The 18,899-nt window shown below is 53.2% G+C and overlaps 1 protein-coding gene across 1 annotated transcript; it reads right to left on the bottom strand.

Moving 5' to 3' along the window:
• Positions 1-3,103: 3,103 nt before the first annotated feature.
• Positions 3,104-18,444, bottom strand: CCDC134 (coiled-coil domain containing 134). The gene is made up of 7 exons (XM_047742230.1): positions 18,294-18,444; positions 16,463-16,581; positions 15,500-15,621; positions 15,217-15,301; positions 13,020-13,201; positions 12,651-12,722; positions 3,104-5,530 (listed from the first exon to the last, which is right to left on the bottom strand). The coding sequence occupies exons 2-7, from the start codon at positions 16,563-16,565 to the stop codon at positions 5,405-5,407; spliced, it is 690 nt and encodes a 229-aa protein (XP_047598186.1). The 5' UTR covers positions 16,566-16,581; positions 18,294-18,444; the 3' UTR covers positions 3,104-5,404.
• Positions 18,445-18,899: the final 455 nt, after the last annotated feature.

Genomic DNA, 18,899 nt, shown 5'->3' with positions numbered 1-18,899 from the left:
CCCCCGCCCCAACCCGCGCCCCCTGCGGCCCCGCCCACAGGCCGCGCGCCCCCTTGTTTGTTGTCAATGGGACCAGGCTCTTCGTGGCCAATCGGCTCGCGAAGCGGCGCGTGGGGTGATGGCGCGTCAACGATCAGCAGCTTAGATTTGCATAGCGAGGCCCCACCCCTCGCGGGCTCCTAGCAAATGCGAAAAGAAGCCTCTGGGTCCTCGGCCCAACCTTCCTCCCCAGGCTTAAAGGCGCCGCTCACTTTTCCGTTGGGTCTGCCTCTACAAGCTATTCCATCCACCGGCTGGGGGTTGAAGGGTTAACACTCTCCGCCCCCGCTTGCAGGTCGCCCCCGGAGCTGGCTCTGAGCACATTACGTCATCTTCCCAGCTGCTCCCCCGCCCAGCCTGCCTGAGAGAACGGGTAGAATCAAACCTGGCCCCCCAACACTGCTGCCCGGAGGGGTCTGGATCATTCAAGTCGCGTTCCTCGCAAGCCCCTTACAAAGGCGGAAATGGAGGCTCGGCGCGGGCCGCGGACCGCAGTTTACAACCTCCACGCCTTTGCACCTGTCGCAGCCACGCGCCAACTCCGGCGGCCCTCGCGGGGGTAGCTCAGAAACGCCTGCAGACGTTCAGCAGCAGTGCTAGTGCCCGGGACCACAGGCCCCCCGGCCCCCCGGGGCGTGACCCGGGCAGGAGCGTTTTCACGGTGCCGCAGAGATTCTGACGCGCAGCCCGCCCGCCCGCAGATTCCCGCTCCTTCAAGCACCTCCTTGCCCCATCTTGCAGCTGGTCGCGATGTAAACACATGTGCAGACTAACAGGAGAGCATCCGACGGAATAAAAGTATGAGCGCTCAAACAAGTGCGCAAATATTAAGTTCAAAGACGCTCATCACACAGTCCTCCCCGTAACTGGGACGAGCTGGGAAGCCTCATAAAGGAGGATGAACAGTACATCCACACAGTGGGATACCATGGCATCAGCCAAGATTGGCACGTAAATGTCTCCCTATGGACAACTCTCACAGTATACTGTTAAAAAGGAAAAATAGGTTTCCTAAGAGATTGCTGGTGCTCTGGGGTCAAGAGGTGAGCACACAGACCCTGGGGGGCAAACACACGGACCCACTTAAGCAGTGTGACTTTGGGCTGCCTACTTAACTGCTCTAAGCCTCAGTTTTGAAATCTCTAAAATGCGGGGAAAATAGGGCCCTCTCAGTTTGGAAGATTAAATGAAATCATTTGCACATTCGTTTCATAGTATTTATTGAACATTTCTGACAGGCAAAAAAGAGGCAATTCCTGCCCTCTGGGAGCTTCCAGTAGTGACGAGAACAGACATTAAACAAATGTGAAAAGCAGACAACAGTACAAGTAATCAAGGGAAAGTACTGGGTGTGAGGCAACTAACGAAGGATTCAGACATTTAAGATAAAATCTAAAATTCTTAAGAATCACATCTGGTGTAGCCAGGGCAACAGATGATACGGACAAAGGCCCTGAGGCAGGAGGAGCTGCTGCCCCCACTGAGCACTTGGCATAAGGCCTGACATATACAGAATGTGCCCATACACGAGAGCTATGGTAACTGAAGACACAGGGATCTCTGTATTCACATTAAGGGCTAAAAGGCTAGAGGCCCAACAGCCGAGAGCCCATCATGATTACCGAGTGGTTGGATTTAGGGTGAATTTTATTTCTTCTTGGTATTTCAGTACTGTTTAAATTACTTCTTATAATGAACATGTATAACATAGGAAAAAACAGTGACTTATTTTGGGGGGGGAAAAGGACAATGTTTCTTCACTGTTCACATGCAGACTATACAAATTAATCTCACCCTGAAATGGAAAACCAGACCCTGCTGCTCTGCTTGGGACTAAGCATGGACTTGGGCAGTGCCACCTTCGACAAGGCCTCTCACAGGGCCCCCCCAACACTGAGAGGTGACTGTCTGCCCGCCTACCGTAACTCACTTCCGTCCAGTGCTCTCCCGACCCAGAGCCTCAATAAGCTGCTGCAAAGGGCTGAATGAGCAGCAGGAGGTCAGGTGAGTGGGCATAGCACCTGTCACTCTGCGCTGTCCCCACAGCTCCTCTCTGAACCTGCCCAGGGGCTGCGGTGCTATTAAAATGGCCGAAGGAGGCACAAATGAAGGGTCAGTAGAAACTGCAGAAGAGGGGCACCTGGGTGGCTCAGTGGGTTAAAGCTTCTGCCTTCGGCTCAGGTTGTGATCCCAGGGTCCTGGGATCGAGCCCCGCGTCGGGCTCTCTGCTCACCAGGGAGCCTGCTTCCCATCTCTCTCTCTCTCTCTGCCTGCCTCTCTGCCTACCTGGGATCTCTGTCTGTCAAATAAATAAATAAATAATCTTTTAAAAAAAATTATAGAAACTGCAGAAGAAAGCCGACTACACCACACCCATCCTTAGCAAAACACTGGCATTCTCCCTGTGACGCTGGGTCCCAACTCACTGAACAATGCTTCCAGTTGGCACTGTGCCCTGGGTGGGAGAACAGAGTCCGACTCTCAGGGATGGAGCAGCCTTAGGCAAGTCACTCCTCAGGACCTGGGTTCTTCACCTGGAAAGGGACGGACCAGGCAACCATATATCCAGAGATCTACCACAGACGGGGCAATCACTACAGGGCAGAGAAGTGAACTTTGAATATGCTTTCTCATTTACTACCCTCAATGCTTCCCTTTTTAGGCCTCTGCTCAGAGTGCCTGTCACTTTCTCCCTCCTCCCCCAATCTTTCAGGATGTAGTTGTCACTTCCTCCAGGATTAGGCAAGAATGTGTACCCCACAGTTTGACAGAGAGATTAGGCTTGGGGATGGAAAACAAGTTTGCTTTTGGGTAAGCTGAAACATGAGGACAGAGTGTTATCAGTGGCAAGAGGGCAAGTACCATCAGCTTTGGGGTCTCAGAGGATACAGCTCCCAAAAAGAAAAGAGCAGAGAGGAGAGACTAAGCTTAAAAAAAAAAAAATGCTTTGGGGGTACCTAGATGGCTCAGTCAGTTTAGCATCTGCCTTTGGCTCAGGTCATGATCTTGGGGTCCTGGGATGGAGTCCCTGCATTAGGGTCCCTGATCAGCGGGAAGTCTGCTTCTCCTCTGCCCCTCCCTCTGCTCATGCTCTTATGCTCTCTCACAAATAAATAAAATCTTTAAAAAAAAAAAAAGCTTCACTTAAGGGGCAGGTGAGGAAAGAGGAAGAATCAGGAAGAGACAGAGCAGACTCAGACTGAGGACAGAGAACCAGGACAGCATGGCAGCCCAGAAGCCTGGAAGGATCATCTCGAAGAGGTTCCAACAACATCTCTCTGGGAGCAGTGACAAGACAGCAAGAGGAAGATGTGGGGCTGGGATAAGGAGGGACAAGGGCTGTGGACCAGGGAGATTTTGCCCGTGGGGTCATCTAGTAATGTCTGGAGACTGCTACTAGCATCTGGTAGGCAGAAGCTAAGAATGCTACTAATATCCTTCAACACACAGAACACCCATCCTCATATACACTACAAAGAATTATCTGGCCAGAAATGTAAATAGTGCCACTGTTGAAAAACCCTGCCTCTGAGGATACAGGGGGCTCCCAGACCCTCCAGGGGGGCCTCAGATTAGACTTGGAAGCTCAGCAAACAGGAACAATATCCAAGAACACGCTGAAAACACCACTAAAGATGTCATTGTTGCCACCACTGGGCACCCCTGGCGTTAGTCTAGTCTCGTCACTAGAACCAACCCATCCCCTGCCCCACTGCTCCCTCTGGTCGCAGCGGCCTCCACCTCCATCAGCACAACTCCCACGCAGGCTGGTACATCTGGTTGATGGCACATTGCCCACAGGACCCAACCCTGGTGCAAGGAAGAAGGACAAGTGCCCTGGGGCCTTTACACCTCCTGACAAGGAAGTGGGAAGGCTCTGCCTGCAGTTAAGACTTGAGGCAGAGTTTCCAGAACTAGTAACCACAACAATGGCATCAAAGGGAAAGAGAAAGGGAGAACAGAGTTGTTCCGTTTCTTTCTTTGAACGTGTCAGATGGGAAAACTTGGGCCCATCTGAGGATGGAGAGGAAGGAATTAACCAAGATGGAGAGCCTAGAAGGAGAGTGGCGCCAGATGGGACAGAGGTGAAGATGGGTTAAGATGGCGCCCCTCTCTTTTGTTGTGCCTACAGAGATGCTCAGCAAACCTAAAGGATGATAGAAAAACCATCAGAGAACATCTGTCCCTGAGAAGCTGGGCCCCAGCCTCAGAGAAGCAGTTTAGGGCAGGACAAAGGGTTCAGACGTTGTCAAGTTCATTTTGCTAATGAAGCCACAGCGCAGAGAAGGGCTGCGCCAGGGTCACTTAGCAAGCAAGTCTGAGAGACTGAGATAAGACTCCTGTCCCTCTTGAACTCTGTCAGTGTTGGGGTGCTGGAGGGTTCTGGGATGGTCATGTGTCTCTCCCCTTTTAAGACGCCGACCTAGCTTGGCAAGTCAGAGAGACTGAATTGGAATTCCCACCAGAGCCTCTCCTTCCTCTGCCTGGGAGGGACATGATTAAAGGGTAGCTGCCCATTCAGGGCCTAATTCCCTGCTCTGTGTCCCCTGGTCTCTGCCATGGGGAGCCCTCTGACCAATCCAGCCTGGAGCAGCCCAGCCATGACAAAGCACAGCCTCCTGCAGAGCTACAGCCTGTCCCCGACATCCCCTCCCCATAGCCCAAGGGCCTCCTAGACACATTGATTCTACCCTGCACCTGTTCATGGACTGTCCCTAATATCTGATGACAGAGATCATGTTGCTCTAAGGTCCCTGGCTAAACCCCGGGACGCTTCTTCATGAAGGACAGTGCTTTGAAGGGTAGAGGAGACCTAAGCCAAGCCCCTGCTTCACTGTTTTGCCAGGCCCCTGCCCCATGAAAGGGTTCCCAGCTCCCTGGGGCCCAAACCAGCATCCATTAGCCCAGAGGATTTGCTGGCTTTTACTGTGTCTTTGCAGAGGGCTGGAACCTGTGCCCGGCAGCTCAGTGCCACGGTGGGACCGGCAGCAGGCACGGCACTTCTACAAGTGGCTCAGAGCCCGATGCTGCTGCTTCCTCATGAAGGGCGGCAGCCAGCTGGCCAGTGGTCCTGACCCAAAGGGAGAGTCCAGCTCGGGATCCTTCCAGCCTCCCCCGGCATCTCGAGATGGTTTGATCTGCAGCATGGCATCCTCTGAAGAGCCCCCTGGCACCCTCTCCAGGGAGGCCTCTGGAAGGAAATCCAGCCCTCTGTGGCCCAGTCACTTTTGTCAGGGCGCAGAGCTGGCTCCACCAGGGCTGAGCAAACGCCACCTCCCTGTTCACATGGGCCAGCTCTCACCCAATTGATGCCTCTGTCTCTTCCTCCAGACTGGTCTCCTCCTGAGCCCTGGGCTGCTCCTGGCTATAACTCCGACTGGGATCTTGAGATCCGTGGGCCCTTTCGGATCTCTTTCCGCTTCTCCTCTTTCTTCCTGCGTTTCTCCTCCTCCCTCAGGGCCTTCTGGAAAGGGTCGGTGCTAGAAATGAACTGAGAGAACAGAGCAGTCTGGTTTAGTCTACCAGCAGCGAAGAGTTTGCGCCGAGCCAGGCTGCCATGGGCTTGTGGCAGCAGGAAGATGGCCTAGACACAAACTCTGCCCTCAGGGAGCCCGCAGACAAGGAGACAGTTCAATGAGCCTGGGGAAAGCTGCTCAGAGGGTCTCGAAGCATAACCAGGAGCTCCCCAAGCGGACAGGGTGAGGGAAGAAAAGGACGTTCCAGGCAGAGGGGCAGGTGCTGAGGTGTGAACCTACCTGGGGCTCCTCCTCTCGGGGTTAGGGGGCTGAGTGCCCCAGACAACCACAGACACCCCCTCCCCCACCACACCCCTGAAGGGGGGGAAGGCAGCCAGCGAGAGCAGGAGACCACGGACGTCCCACTGCTGGGGAACAAGCTGCAGAGAAGCCTAGGCAACGGGAGTACAGCCACAGGAAGCAGCGCGCCAGACGTCACACTGGCAGAGCCTGGAAAGGGGGTGGAAAAGAAGATGGTAGTGCCCAGGCTCACGGCTTCCGGGGTGCATGGATGGTGGTCCTGGCAAGGAGAGAGGAAGCCAGGGCAAGCCAGGGTGGGAGGAGGACTTCAGTGGAGGCACTGTGCTCTCCCCAGACCCGCTCATCTGAAGCCCTGGCTTCTGTTAGGTGTGTCAGTTACCGCTCAAACCGGCATCTCCGTATCTAAAGGCCGCTAGGATGTCCCCGATGTGCCCCAGACTTGCCATGACTCCATCTCCCCAAAACCCAGTCCTCTTCCAGTGTCCCTGTCCTCACAAACAGCAGGGCTCCACACCCCCACCTCTCTCCTTCTGCACAGAGTCCTTGGCCAAGGCCCAGCTCATGGTACCTCCTAGGTTTCTCTCAAACTCATCTACTTCCCTCCATCTCTCCTATTGCTAACCCCATCGCCAGAGGACAGAGGCACTGACCAGACAATGTCCACGAGCTCCCACCTCCACACCCACCAACCCAGCTGCTTCTGTGTCCACGCTGCTCTTGGAGGCAAGGCTGACCCTTCCCCTGGGAGCCAGATCCTCTCCCCTGCCTTACTTGCTCCTGGCCCTGCACCATCAACTCCTCCCGGCTAACGCGCTGTCCCCATCAACATGCCTAGTCTCTCCCACCAGATGAAAACTTCCCCTGGAATCCACGCCCCCTCCAGCTACTCTCCCACTGGTCTGTTCCCCTTGAAAAGAAAGCTCCTCGAAGGTAGTTAGCACTTGCTGTGCCCACCTCCTTGCCTCTCATTCTCTTGAATCTGATCTTTGTCCCGACCACTCCACCAAAACAGCCTGTATTAGGATTTCTAATGCTCCTGGCCATGGTCCTAAATCCAGGGGCCGGTTCTTAGGCCTCATGCTCCTCAGCCTTCCAGCAGATTCTACAAGCCGCTCACTCCCTCTTTGCTACGCTCTCCTCACGGGGTCTCCAGGAAACGATCCTCTCCTGGGTTGCTACTCTCACGCTGACTGTCATTCTGGGACTTCTTTGCTGGTTTCTCCCCGTCCTCCCACCTCTACCTGCAGGCACATCCCAGACCTCAGCCCTCTGGTCACTGCTCTATCTGCCCTGGGGTGATGGGACAGGACCTGTGCCGTGGCTCTCTGTACCTTCCTTCACAGCATGACTCGCATTTGTAGCCCGAGCTTCAACCCCCAATCTAGGGTCGAATTTCCAATCGCCTCCTTGACATCTTCATTCAGATGCTCACCGGGTCCAGAAACAAAGTTCTGATCTGCAATCCAGGCCTCAACCAGGTCCCACCACAGTCTGCCCATTTTAGAAAACAGCAGCCCCATCTTCCATGCGTGCAGGCCGAAAGGCTTCTAGTCCTTCTTAATGAGTCTCTCATGCCACATCTGCTTCCTTAGCAAATCTTATTGGCTCTGTCTTCTAAACAACCAGAATCTCGCCATCCTCACTGTTGTCACCCTGGTTTAAGCCACCCTTAACTCCCACATGCACAAGCACAGTAGCCTCATGAGTGTCCTTGTTCCCACCCTGGTCCCCTAAACTACTCCCCACACAACAGTCAGGCTGATCCCTTAAAGGGGGTTAGTCAGAGCCCATTACTCCACTCTCCATGTGTCTCAGAGGAAATGCCAAAGCCCCTGAGAAGAACCCCCCCCTGCAAAGGGTCTTGTGATCTGGGCTACTCTGACCTTATCTTCTCACATCCTCCCCTCCCCCAAATAGGCTTCCAACTCAGGACCTTTGCACTTGCTGCTCTTTTGCTTGGAATGTTCTTCCCCCAGACACACGGCTGGCTCCCTCGCCTTGTTCGGGTCTTTTCAGTAAGACCTTCTGTGTCTGAGTCACGTGAAGTAGCAATTGTATCTCCACGGACCTTATCCCTGAATCCTTACCCATATTCCTCTGCTTTTTTTCACCACCTACTATATTATACGTTTTTATTGACTCTGTCCCAGGAGAGCAGGGCTAGTTGGTGGCTTCTCTAGTGGCTGGGATTTAGGAGATGCTCATGGAATGATAAATGCACATGCTAGGCCTCTGAGCCTTTGTGCATGCAACTAACTAGTCCCTCTGCCTGGAAGGTCCTCCCCAGGCTGGTCCACCCCTCAAGTCTTATTTATCCCAGAGTCTTATATTTATCTCCACCGCCCACCTGCTGCGGCAGGGTCAGGTTCCCTGTTAGGGGTTCCACAGCTCACCATGCTTCCCTCCTCCCCTAGTGTGGTGATCACGCAAGATCAGGACTGTTTCCCTGCTGCCTTCCCCAACAGACCATAAGCACAGGAAGAGCAGGGAGAGGGCCAGCCCTGTCTGGACAGGGGCAGCGGGGTTGTTGCAGTGATGGGTACGTGAGCAGCAGGCGAGGATTCCCACAGTACTCCCTGGCATGGCAAGTGCATGCGGGGAGCTGCTGCTGCTGGGACAGGTCCACGCTGGAGGCCAAACAGTGAGTCAAAGCTTGAGACCGTCCCCAGCCAATGACAAGTAAGGCACAGATGTTGCTGCTATGGTTATTTCCAAGCACAGCACACTAGGACATCTATCCTAGAACCCGTTCCCTCTGGTTCATGGTCTCACCCTCCTCCTGTGCCAGAGGTATTCATGACCTATGGGGCAAGGAGAGCTGGTGTCACAGCTATAAAGCTTCTCTGCGGGTGCCCCTCCCTGGGAAAGGCAATCTGCCATGACCTTGAGTGTCCTTGCATATTCTTGCTGGGTATGCCCTGACTGTTCTTACACCGGCCGTTTATCAGGGTTGCCATGGAAGCAGGCAAGCTCGAGGGACGTTACGTGATGGGGTGATAGCAGCAACCCTGGTAGGGAAACCCCCATCTCCCATTCTGCTGCCTGAAGCAAAGCCACTGGTTCAAGGGGGCCCTTGACTCAGAGGTTCCCCTAAATACTCATGCTGGGTCCAATGATGGTTCACCTAAATTAAGAGCTAATGGTGCCGTCCAGAAGAGTTAACATAGCGGGCCTCACTGCTAGTCTTTGAAAGGACTGCTTCTAAGGTGGGACCTTGGCTAGTGTCTGGAAACTTGGATTTGGCGGGGGACGCTCCCACCGCCCTAATTAATGAGTGGCTCACTGAGCCTACTTTGTAAACAATGTGGTTTATGCTGAACACCTACTTTCCTCCTGGGAGTCTGGAATTCTGGAATGCACTGGGCAGAGGTTGCTTAAGTGACCAGCTCCCAATAAAAACTCTGGGCACTGAGTCTTTTTTATTTTTTCTTTAAAGATCTTATTTATTTATTTATTTGAAAGAGAGAGAGCACAAGCAGGGGGAGCAGCAGAGGGAGAAGGAGAAGCTCCTTGCTCCCTGCTGAGCAAGAAGCCCTACACTGGGCTCAATCCCAGGACCCTGGAATCATGACCTTAACTGACTGAACCACCCAGGCACCCCGAACTGAGTCTTTAATGAGCCTCCCTGACAGACAATTTCTCACGTGTCACACATATGCTCCTGGGGAACTCCACTGGGAGAGGGCTCGTGGAGGCTGGCACCTGGTTTCCCTCAAACTTCACCCTGTGAGTCTCTTCCCTCTCCCGATTTTGCATTGTATCCTTTCGCGGTAATAAATTACAGCCACGAACACAACCACACACTCAGTCCTCATCAAACCTGGGGATGCTTTCAGGAACCCTAGACACTGGTATCTACTGGCCATCCAGTCCCAGTGACAATGCTGGAAGACTAACTGCCATCAGGGCCAGTCAGATATTGATCCAAATTTGAAGCCACCACCCTCGCTTAGATGACACTCTGAACACCACGCACAGTGTATTTCTACCGACTGTCATTAGCATCCTAGTAGTCTGGCCTGCCACTTAGAAGACAACAGACGGGCAGATCAAAGACAACCATTCCTCTCTGGGGCCACAAACCATGGAAACAAACTGTGGTGGACGGTTTAACAGTCCAGCTCAGTTGGTCAGATGTCCATCCTAAGGCCCACTCTCTGATGAGACCAACCAGAATGAAAACACTGAGCAAGACTCCGCTGCCCAGTTGTACTGGATTGTGCTGGAAGCGGCAGCAAATCTGCCACTGTGGACGGGCACAGGGCAGGGGGCTCTGTATTTCTGGCTTTACTACCTAGAGGTGCTGGTTGGGAAGGCAGGACCTGAGATCATTAGGATAACGACCACTCGGTTGAGTATGCTCCTTCCAAGACCCTCTACAGTGGCCCATGTGGCCCAAGATGGAAGATATAATGTGTCTCTGATTGTTTTGTAAAAATGCCCTTGTCCCATTCATAGCTGACCCTTCTAAATAAAACAAAGGTCCAGGTGAGAGTAGCAGATGACTGGAAAAAAAGTGGAATTACAGGTCCTGGGATGTGACACCCTGATTTTGTGCAACAATCTTAGCATCTGGGGAGGGAACAATTACTCCTCTTGGTCTCTTAGATCCAGCACCGCCACCTGGCAAACAACCCTAGGTTCTGCCCAAGCTGAGAGGCAGCTGCAGTTGACAATCTAGTCAGCTGTTGGGTGTCTCACTCTCAACGCTGTGATAGGAAAACTCACAGGGACATGGTCAGTAGTGAACTACTCTAATGCGCCTGCCTGATGCCATCAAAGGCAACTCCCAAAGGGACCCTGTGCAGACACGCTCAGCAGCACAGCCTGTTTTAATCTGACAGATACAAATGCATCTGCTTCTCCTGACGCCTGAGTGACCTTCCATTATGCCAAGTAGGGCAACTGAGGCTGCAGCTCCGTAGGGACGTTGACCTCGGGGCTCAGACCAATAATATAATGGTGACTCAAATCAAGTAGTAACGTGTGGGAGACAGTGGGCCATGAAATGTCTCTTTACTGGGGCACTTGGGTGGCTCAGTCGGTTAAGGAACCAACTCTCGATTTCCGCTTAGGACATGATCTCAGGGGTGTGAGATGGAGCCCAGAGCCCCATCTCAGGCTCCATGCTGGGTGTGGAGCCTCCTCAAGATTCTCTCTCTCTCGGGGCGTCTGGGTGGCTCAGTGGGTTAAGCTCCTTCCTTCGGCTCAGGTCATGATTTCAGGGGCCTGGGATCAAGCCCCACATTGGGCTCTCTGCTCAGCAGGAAGCCTGCTTCCCCCTCTCTCTCTGGCTGCCTCTCTGCCTACTTGTGATCTCTGTCAAAAAAATAAATAAAATCTTTAAAAAAAAAAAAGATTCTCTCTCTCTCCCTCTGCCCACCCCGCCCCCTGCCCACTAGCATAAGCATGTGCACACACTCTAAAATAAAGAAAAAAAGAATGTCCCTTTACTGGGGACAAGGACTGCTCTGGGTCCATCTACTGCTCCTTGTAACTACTGACAATAACATCAAAGATCAGCAGGTCAGTCTAAACTCTTGCGTGGATGGTAATGGGTAACTGACTGGCCTGGCCTCAGACCACATTCTGATTATCTAAGGTAAGCCCCACTGGCCGGCTCAGGACTTCTCATAGCTGGCTGAGTCTGCGACGCTGGGGGGTTGAGATCAACACAGTAGACTGGCTTCATCCCGCTGCTTAGTGTCCTGCTGATGGCAGCCTTAACCAAATGGCAGTATGCGACAAACTGAACATATGTGATGCTAGCCTCTACCTACGAGATCAACCAGAACTGAACCACATGGTCATGCGGAAATTTAAGGTAAGCCAAGAGGGCTGAGGGGTGAACTATGGGGGAGGCAATCAACCAAGGCCCTGAGCATCCCTGCATATTCTCACTGGGTTCCCCAAGAAAGCAGAGCCCTGATCACTCGGTCTGGGCCTTCTGTCAGGACGGCTTGCAGAGAACAACCTGGAAGGGTGACATGATGACTTCCCCCAAAGAGCAGGTCTGCTTCTATTCATTCTGAAGGCCGTGACCCTGAATATCCCAAACTCGGTATTCTTCAGCTTCATGCAAACCCACCACATGCATGGTATCTGCCTGGGCCCCTGGGTCACCCCTGGGTGACTTGGGGAACAAGGGGAACCCACATGACCAGGCCAACAGTCTACATATTGCTTTTGCCGCAATGAACTCTGATGTCTCTGACCTGTCAGCATCCATGAAGCAGGAGCAGCTAAAATCCTAGACCCTCATGGACCCTGACACTCCTTCCTGCACCAGAGGAGAGCCTGTGATTTGACAAGTCCAGTCCTCCAGCCTTTCCTGCCCCTGCTGCCCTGCCCTGTCACCTCTGATTCCCTCCTCCCTCTATGTGTCCCCATCTGTGACCCCACCCTGCAGCCTGCAGCCCTCAAAGCCCACCTCAGCCCCCTAGGATGAAAGCATATGCAGGAATGTGAGACAGAAGCCAGGCTGAGCACTCAGAGGCTCAAGGGCAGAGAAACAGGGCCTGACCTCCCCGGTGTCCACTTGATGTTGGATGCCTAGTGTACATATGGATGGTGTGTTAACAGCTTCTGACTGCCCCCCACAGCTGGGGTCCATACCCCATGAAAAGATAAGGAGCCTGACGCTAGGACAGGGGCAGCAGCTTGCCCAAAGGTACCAAGGAACGAGTGATGGTACGTGTATCCAGACCCAAACATGTCTGGCTCCAAGTCGAAAGCCCTCATGCTCCATTCAAGGTGCCCCAGCCCCTACATGACCTGGCTGCCCATGACCCCGCAGAGGCAGAGTAGACATGACCATCGGTTCCAGCAGCTTACCTCTGGGCGGTCTACTTTAAATGGGTTCTGGAAGTCAGAGTCTTTCTCGCTGATCCCCAGCTCCTGGGCCATCTGTGGATGAGGAAGAGTTAGTCATCCTCTGCCTTCTCCTGACTCCTTATCCACGGCCACTCCCTCCACGGTGGGACCCAGGCCCAAGGCTTAGGCAGATGTGGAACAGATGATGACCCCTAGGGACCCAGGTCAGCATAGAACCCCTTGAGACGGGATCTCAGGGTGCCCTGGGCCTCATCACAGAAAACACGACCCGGGGCTGACATTCGCGTGCCACTGAAGGCAGATGCGAGGTTCACGGTACACCACCAGGCAGAGGGCCCCTGCGCTTCCTCTGCCGCAGCCAGTCCTTACCAGGCTAAGGATGGGCGCATGGGGGCCCTGGTCAAACACGCCCGACTGGTTGCAGAAGCTGATGCCCCAGCGGATGAGGAGGTTCCAGTTGGAATTGTGGTCAAAGTAGTGGTGCACAATCCTCGGGAAGCGCAGCACCACATCACCGAAGAAGGCCGTGTTCTCCACTACTTGCGAGAAAGCTGGTGAGAGGATCCTGATGAGTGGCCTGGGCAGACGTCCTTCTCCTGCCTGCCTGGCCACCCCAGCCACCCCTCAGAGAACCGAAGCCCACTAAGCCTACTCATCAGAGAAGGGAACTGTGCCCGCTCTCTGCAGGGGCTGACCACGTGTGCAATGCCTGCTAATGGCTTTATGTCCACCAGTGACCACCAGGTCACTGAATCCTCAACACTACCTCCAGGGAGACGTGGCTGCTGTTCCCTCTGTACACGGGAAACTGAGGCTCAGATGGTGGGTGAGTGGCAAAACTGGGCTGCAAACCCAGGTCTGACTCCAAGGGCCATGCTCTGTCCCCTGTAACTCATTTGTTGTGGGGACCAGAGAGGTGGGTGCCATTTTGCACATGAAGACCCATGTGTCGTGTGAGGCTTGGCTGGGTCTGACTTCCCCGACCTGGTCTCCAAATACCCAGAGCCAGGCCCCAGTGTTAACACGACTGCACTGCATGTGAAGGGCAGGTCTACTAGGATCACTGGGGAACACATGAGGGGCTTTTTGCTCTTTTTTTTAAATCTTCCCAATTTTATATTATTTTTATTTTTTAAAAAGATTTTTATTTATTTATTTGAGAGAGAGAGAGAGAGAAAGAGAGCATGCATGCAAATGAGCTCAGGGTACAGGCAGAGGGAGGAGAAGCAGACTCCCCACTAAGCACAGAGCCCGATGCGGGACTCGATCCTAGGACCCTGAGATCATGACCTGGGCCCAAGGCAGATGCTTAACCATCTGAGCCAACTAGGCGCCCCTTTATTTTATTCCAAATGCCTCTTGAGATTTATATTAAAATAACTTTAGACTTCCATCATACATCATAAAATTCCTACACTTGGCTTCCCCTAATGTCATCATCTTACGTAACCATTGTACAGCTATCTAAACAAGGGAATTAACATCAATACTAATCATTAGACCTTATCTGAATTTCACCAGTTTTCCCACTAATGTCCTTCCTCTGGTCAATAGATCAGTTCAGACTAAGTCAGTGTGTCCATCATGGAGGAAGGTCCCCCCCCACCTAGGCTACCATGAAATAGAACACTCCCAGCCCCCACTGAAGTTCCTGTTTGAGCCATCCCTGCAGATAAGGCCCAGGCAGCTCTCACCAGCATCAGCCAGGACACACAGAGAGATAAGCAGACTCCTCCAAAGATATGCCAGGTTGGGTCCAGGTTTCTGGTGAACAGAAACCTCTGGGTTTCAGAACAGCCTTAAACCTCAAAGAACTCAGGAGTTAGCTTGGTTTACAGGTTTACAAGAGCAAACCCCTTGTTCTCTTTTTATCTGGAAAACGGGGGCAATAGCACCTTCCTCAGAGTTAGAGCGGAGACTCGAGATGGTGTTTGTAAAGTGCCCACCAACTGATATATAAACGCTATTTCCATCCTCTCTCAGACAGTGTAATCTAACAAGTTTTATTATTAGATTACGACCGGTTAACACGGGGGAGGGGGAATTACCCCAGGAGAACAATTCTTAGAAGAGGGGATGAAGGGACACAGGACATTATTTTACTTATCTATTCCTCCCATCCTGTCTCAAAAAGGATTTAAGGGAGTTGGGGCTTTCAAACAGTAGTAAAGAGCACTCTGAATTGCCCCCTCTGGCCATTCTCTTCAATAGAATTTAGGTTTTTTTCTCCTATAAACAGGAACAACCCTTGCCTTCTCTACTGCAAGGGTCAGGATGGTAGAAAAGGCAAGAATCCCTGGGGGGGGGTCATAGGCAGAGGCTTCTCCCTGTTTCCCTTGCCCCCAGCACAAGACAGCGCAAAGAACCATATCCAGAAACTGGCTCTGAAGCCCAGAAATGACCAGAGAAATATGGTTTAAGTATCCATACACCCAAGGGGACCCCTTGGAAGGTGTTCTAAGCAGATACTTCCAGAGAAAAAAAGCGTGAGAATAGGAGGGAAGGAGCAGCTAGAGAAGGTCAAGGTGGTGGGGAGGAGGGAGGAGTAAGATTGGGAAGACCATACCATCCTTCAGTTTCTCGTCCTGGGGGAAGGGCCCATCTGGGAGCACATCTGCAGCAATGAGCACTGTCCGCGAGTCCTCCAGCACCTGAGGGAACCCCACCCAGGCTGAGTGGCTTTGCAGAACCCTTCACACATGGCCCTAGTTATTTAAACCCTATTTCAAATCTTTTGTGCATGTAGTCCCCCTTCACTGAACACCATGCCCTTAGGGAACTCCTACCCATCCTTCAGTGCCCAGATCAAAGATTGGGCCTGCTGTGAGCTGCCCCATGCCCACACGCACCTTAAAGAGCCCCTTGAGCATGACGTCAAGAATCTTGTACTGCTGGTGGACATCGTTTAGCTGTGCCAGGTTTTTTAGTGCCAAGAGCTGTTCTCGCCGTTTCACCTCAAACATCTTCTTGTCTGAGCAGCATGAAGTTAAGGGGCTGGCACCCATACTCCTGCCTGGACGATCCAGTGGTCCCCGTCCAGAGGCCCCATTCCCGACCGGAAAGTGTCTGCAAGGGCCGGAGATGCCCACGGCTGAAACACTCCCCCCTTGTCCCCCACCGCCAGGGAAGAGACAAACTGGGAGGCATAGGCATCCATTTCATGTAAGATTCTATATCTGACACCCTGAACACAACCCTTACGACCTGGCTCCCCGCCACCCTCCCCAGGGTCTTCCTGCCACCTGCTGCAACCATTCACTATTTCCAGAACCTCCTCTCTGCTTACACTGTACACTTCACCTGGGATGCCACTGCCCCCAACCCCTCCATGAATTTGTACTCTCAAGACCCAGTTCAAAAGCCACACCGTGTTTCTCCCTGCCCCTCTTCCCCAACCATGGTTCATAAAAGTACTGACTGAAGAGAAGCGCGTGAGGTCTGTGAGTTCCTCAAAGCCAAGAACTGACTGGTCCTGACTCTTCTTTGTGTCTCTGAGGTCTGGCCCCAGAGCAGGTAGCTGAGGATGCCAGGGCCTAAGTCTCCACCTAGGGTCTCCCCCATAAGATGCAAAGCACACGCACAATCCTCAGAAGAGGTATGCCTTGCCTTTTCCATTCAACATACGGGGAAACTGAGGTTTAGAAGAGAATTGACTTGATCAAGTGTTGGTTAGAACACCTCAACTTTTCTTCCGTTCCCATAGACTGGGTCTGCTCCCACCCTGAAATCCAAGCGTTTGTGGGTCCAGAAAGACTGTTTATAGACAACCTCAGAAAGAGCTTATTAATACTACCTCCCACGGCAAAGGATACAGATCTCCAGGCTCGGGTCCAGGGAGGTCTTCATGGTGCCTGTGACTCCCGTCCCAGACAGCAGCAGGACAAAGAAGAAGGCCAGGAACTGAAGAAGATCCATATCCAAGATCCTAGGACTAGGAAAGTTAACCCAGAGAGAGGTAAGATCCAGAGCTTGGTTTTATAAAATAAAGAGTGCAGGTGAACAGCAACTTCCTGACATGCCATGGCCTCCAGATACCAGGAACCCAGCTTTGGGAAGCCCTGGAGCATTAGTCTCAGCCCGGGGCCTGTGACCACCAGACACTCCATAAACACTGTGGGATGGTAGGAGGGATATACAGATATACAGATACTATTGGCAACTTAGGAACGCTTAAGGCACAGGGGTCAGTGTCTAGAGCTCTGGGCTGGAGCCCTGGCTCAGCCTCTGACTGTGGGCCCAGGGGCAAATTGCTCAGCCTGAGCCTCAGCTTTTTCACCTGTAAAACAGAGGTTTCTCCCTACTGTAGGGAGAAAGGACTGGGTGAGGCATTGTGCCTGGGGAAGGGGGGTCCGGTCATTATCATTCCCTTTCAATATACCCCATCCTGGGCCCCAGGAAGATGTCAGGTTACGGAAGCCCAGGTAGTCAGGGGAGATGTGAAAACTTTCAGTTTCCCTCCCTCTCTGACTTCTGTCATCAAAACAGAAAGGGGCCACCTGTTGGCTCTGTCAGTGGGCATGCAACTCTTGATCTTGAGGCTGTAAGTTCGAGCCCCACACTGGGTGTAGAGATTACTTAAAAATAAATTCTTAAAAAAAAAAAGAATGGAAGAAGGGATTTGGGGCAGGTAAGGAGAGTGCACAGTCTTGGGTAAGAAGGCTGCCTGCCACTCACTCACTGTGGAACCACAGGCACCACAAGCCACACCTGTTCCTACTCAAGCACTATTCCCTAATTAATTTTTAAATTCCACATTCAAGGCACTGTTTGAGACCTGGGAATACACTGGTGTCTAAGACAAACAAAAATCACTGTATTCATGGTACTTGTGTCCCCAGTAGGGGAAAGGGACAATCAATAAACCTGTAAAACAAAAGGGTAAGGGAGCTGACAGGGTGGAATATGAAACACAGTGGTCAGGGGACAGCTGCCCAATTTTACCAATGTGGAAACCAAGGCACAGAAAAGTGAGGTGATTGTCCAAAGACACTCAGCTATTCCCAGGCTAATGAGATTCTAGATAAGCAAAGGCTACCTCAAAGCCGCCACTGTACTAGCAGGACACCTGCTCCAGGGGAAAGACGCTCAGTGATTGACAGAGCCTGCAGAGGTCCTTCAGAGAACCGTCCCGCTGCCTGAGGATGAGACAACTGAAGCTTCCAGGGCGGGAAGGAGTAGTCCAAGTTCGCCCAGGACCACCTGCCTTCCAACGTCACGCTCTAGACTCAAGAGAACGACCCGGGCGGGCTAGGGCAGAACTTGAAGCCCGGGGGAATCAGACAGCCGGTAACGACCGAAGCAGGAGAGAAGCGGGAAAGGGAAACCGAAAAAGCAGACCGCGTGGAGACGGACCCTGCCTCTGAATCCCGCTCCCCGCCCCATGCGTTCCCAGCGATCTTTCGGGCTGGGTACGAGGCTCTGAACCCATTCTGTAAGGGGGACATGGCGGTAGCGGGCTCGCGGACCCGGCTTGCTGACCCGAGCCTTTGGGGTTCCCAGAGGAGACAACGAGTCCTTCCGACGAGAAGACTCCGGGGCCGCGAATCTCATCCGCTAGCCCCAGCAGCAGGTTCGGGGGCCCTTGGTCCCTGCCCCCCAGCCCCACTAGGAGCCCGCCCTCCCTGGACCCCCGGCCCCACCTACCAGGCAGGTCAGTGCGGTCAGAGGCGTGCGGATAGGACGTTGGTGTGCAGCCCGGCTCTGGGGTCCACCGGGCGAACAGCAGAGGCGCGGAACCTCACAGTAGGCGCCAGCAGCAGCGCAGGAACCTCCGAGCGCGCGCCCGCCAATGAGCGCGGGCCGCGACGGCCGCTCCGCTGACCTCACTTCCGGCCCCGCCCCGCCCGGACCCCAGCGCGGCAAACCCGAGTCTTGTCCCGCCCACCTTGTGACCGGGTTGCGACTGTCGCCCTGTCACGGTCAGATTGGAGGAAGTTAAACTTGCGTGGGGTCTGGGCCCGACTCAAAGGGCGCGCCAGCGGAGTGGGACCCTGACCGAAACTTTTCATAAGCTGACAGTATCTTTTAAACTGTAGTTGACGCAATCAGTTTGGCGGGTCACCACTAGCACTTTTTTTTTTTTTTTTTTTTTTTAAGACAACTGCAGTGCGGAGTTGGTGCATCCCCTGCTCGCCTCTCCAGTCCACCAGCTTCTAAACCTAGTTCGTCGGGGGCCTCCCTATCCGTTCATTAGGACGGAGTTCAGACCAGGGTCCGTACAGCCAAACCCGAGGAGCTGGGTGGGCTGCC

Source organism: Lutra lutra, chromosome 8 (genome assembly GCF_902655055.1).
Source record: "Lutra lutra chromosome 8, mLutLut1.2, whole genome shotgun sequence".
Taxonomy (NCBI): domain Eukaryota; kingdom Metazoa; phylum Chordata; class Mammalia; order Carnivora; family Mustelidae; genus Lutra; species Lutra lutra.
Note: the sequence above shows the minus strand (reverse complement) of the source record. Positions and strands in the feature narration are given on the sequence as shown.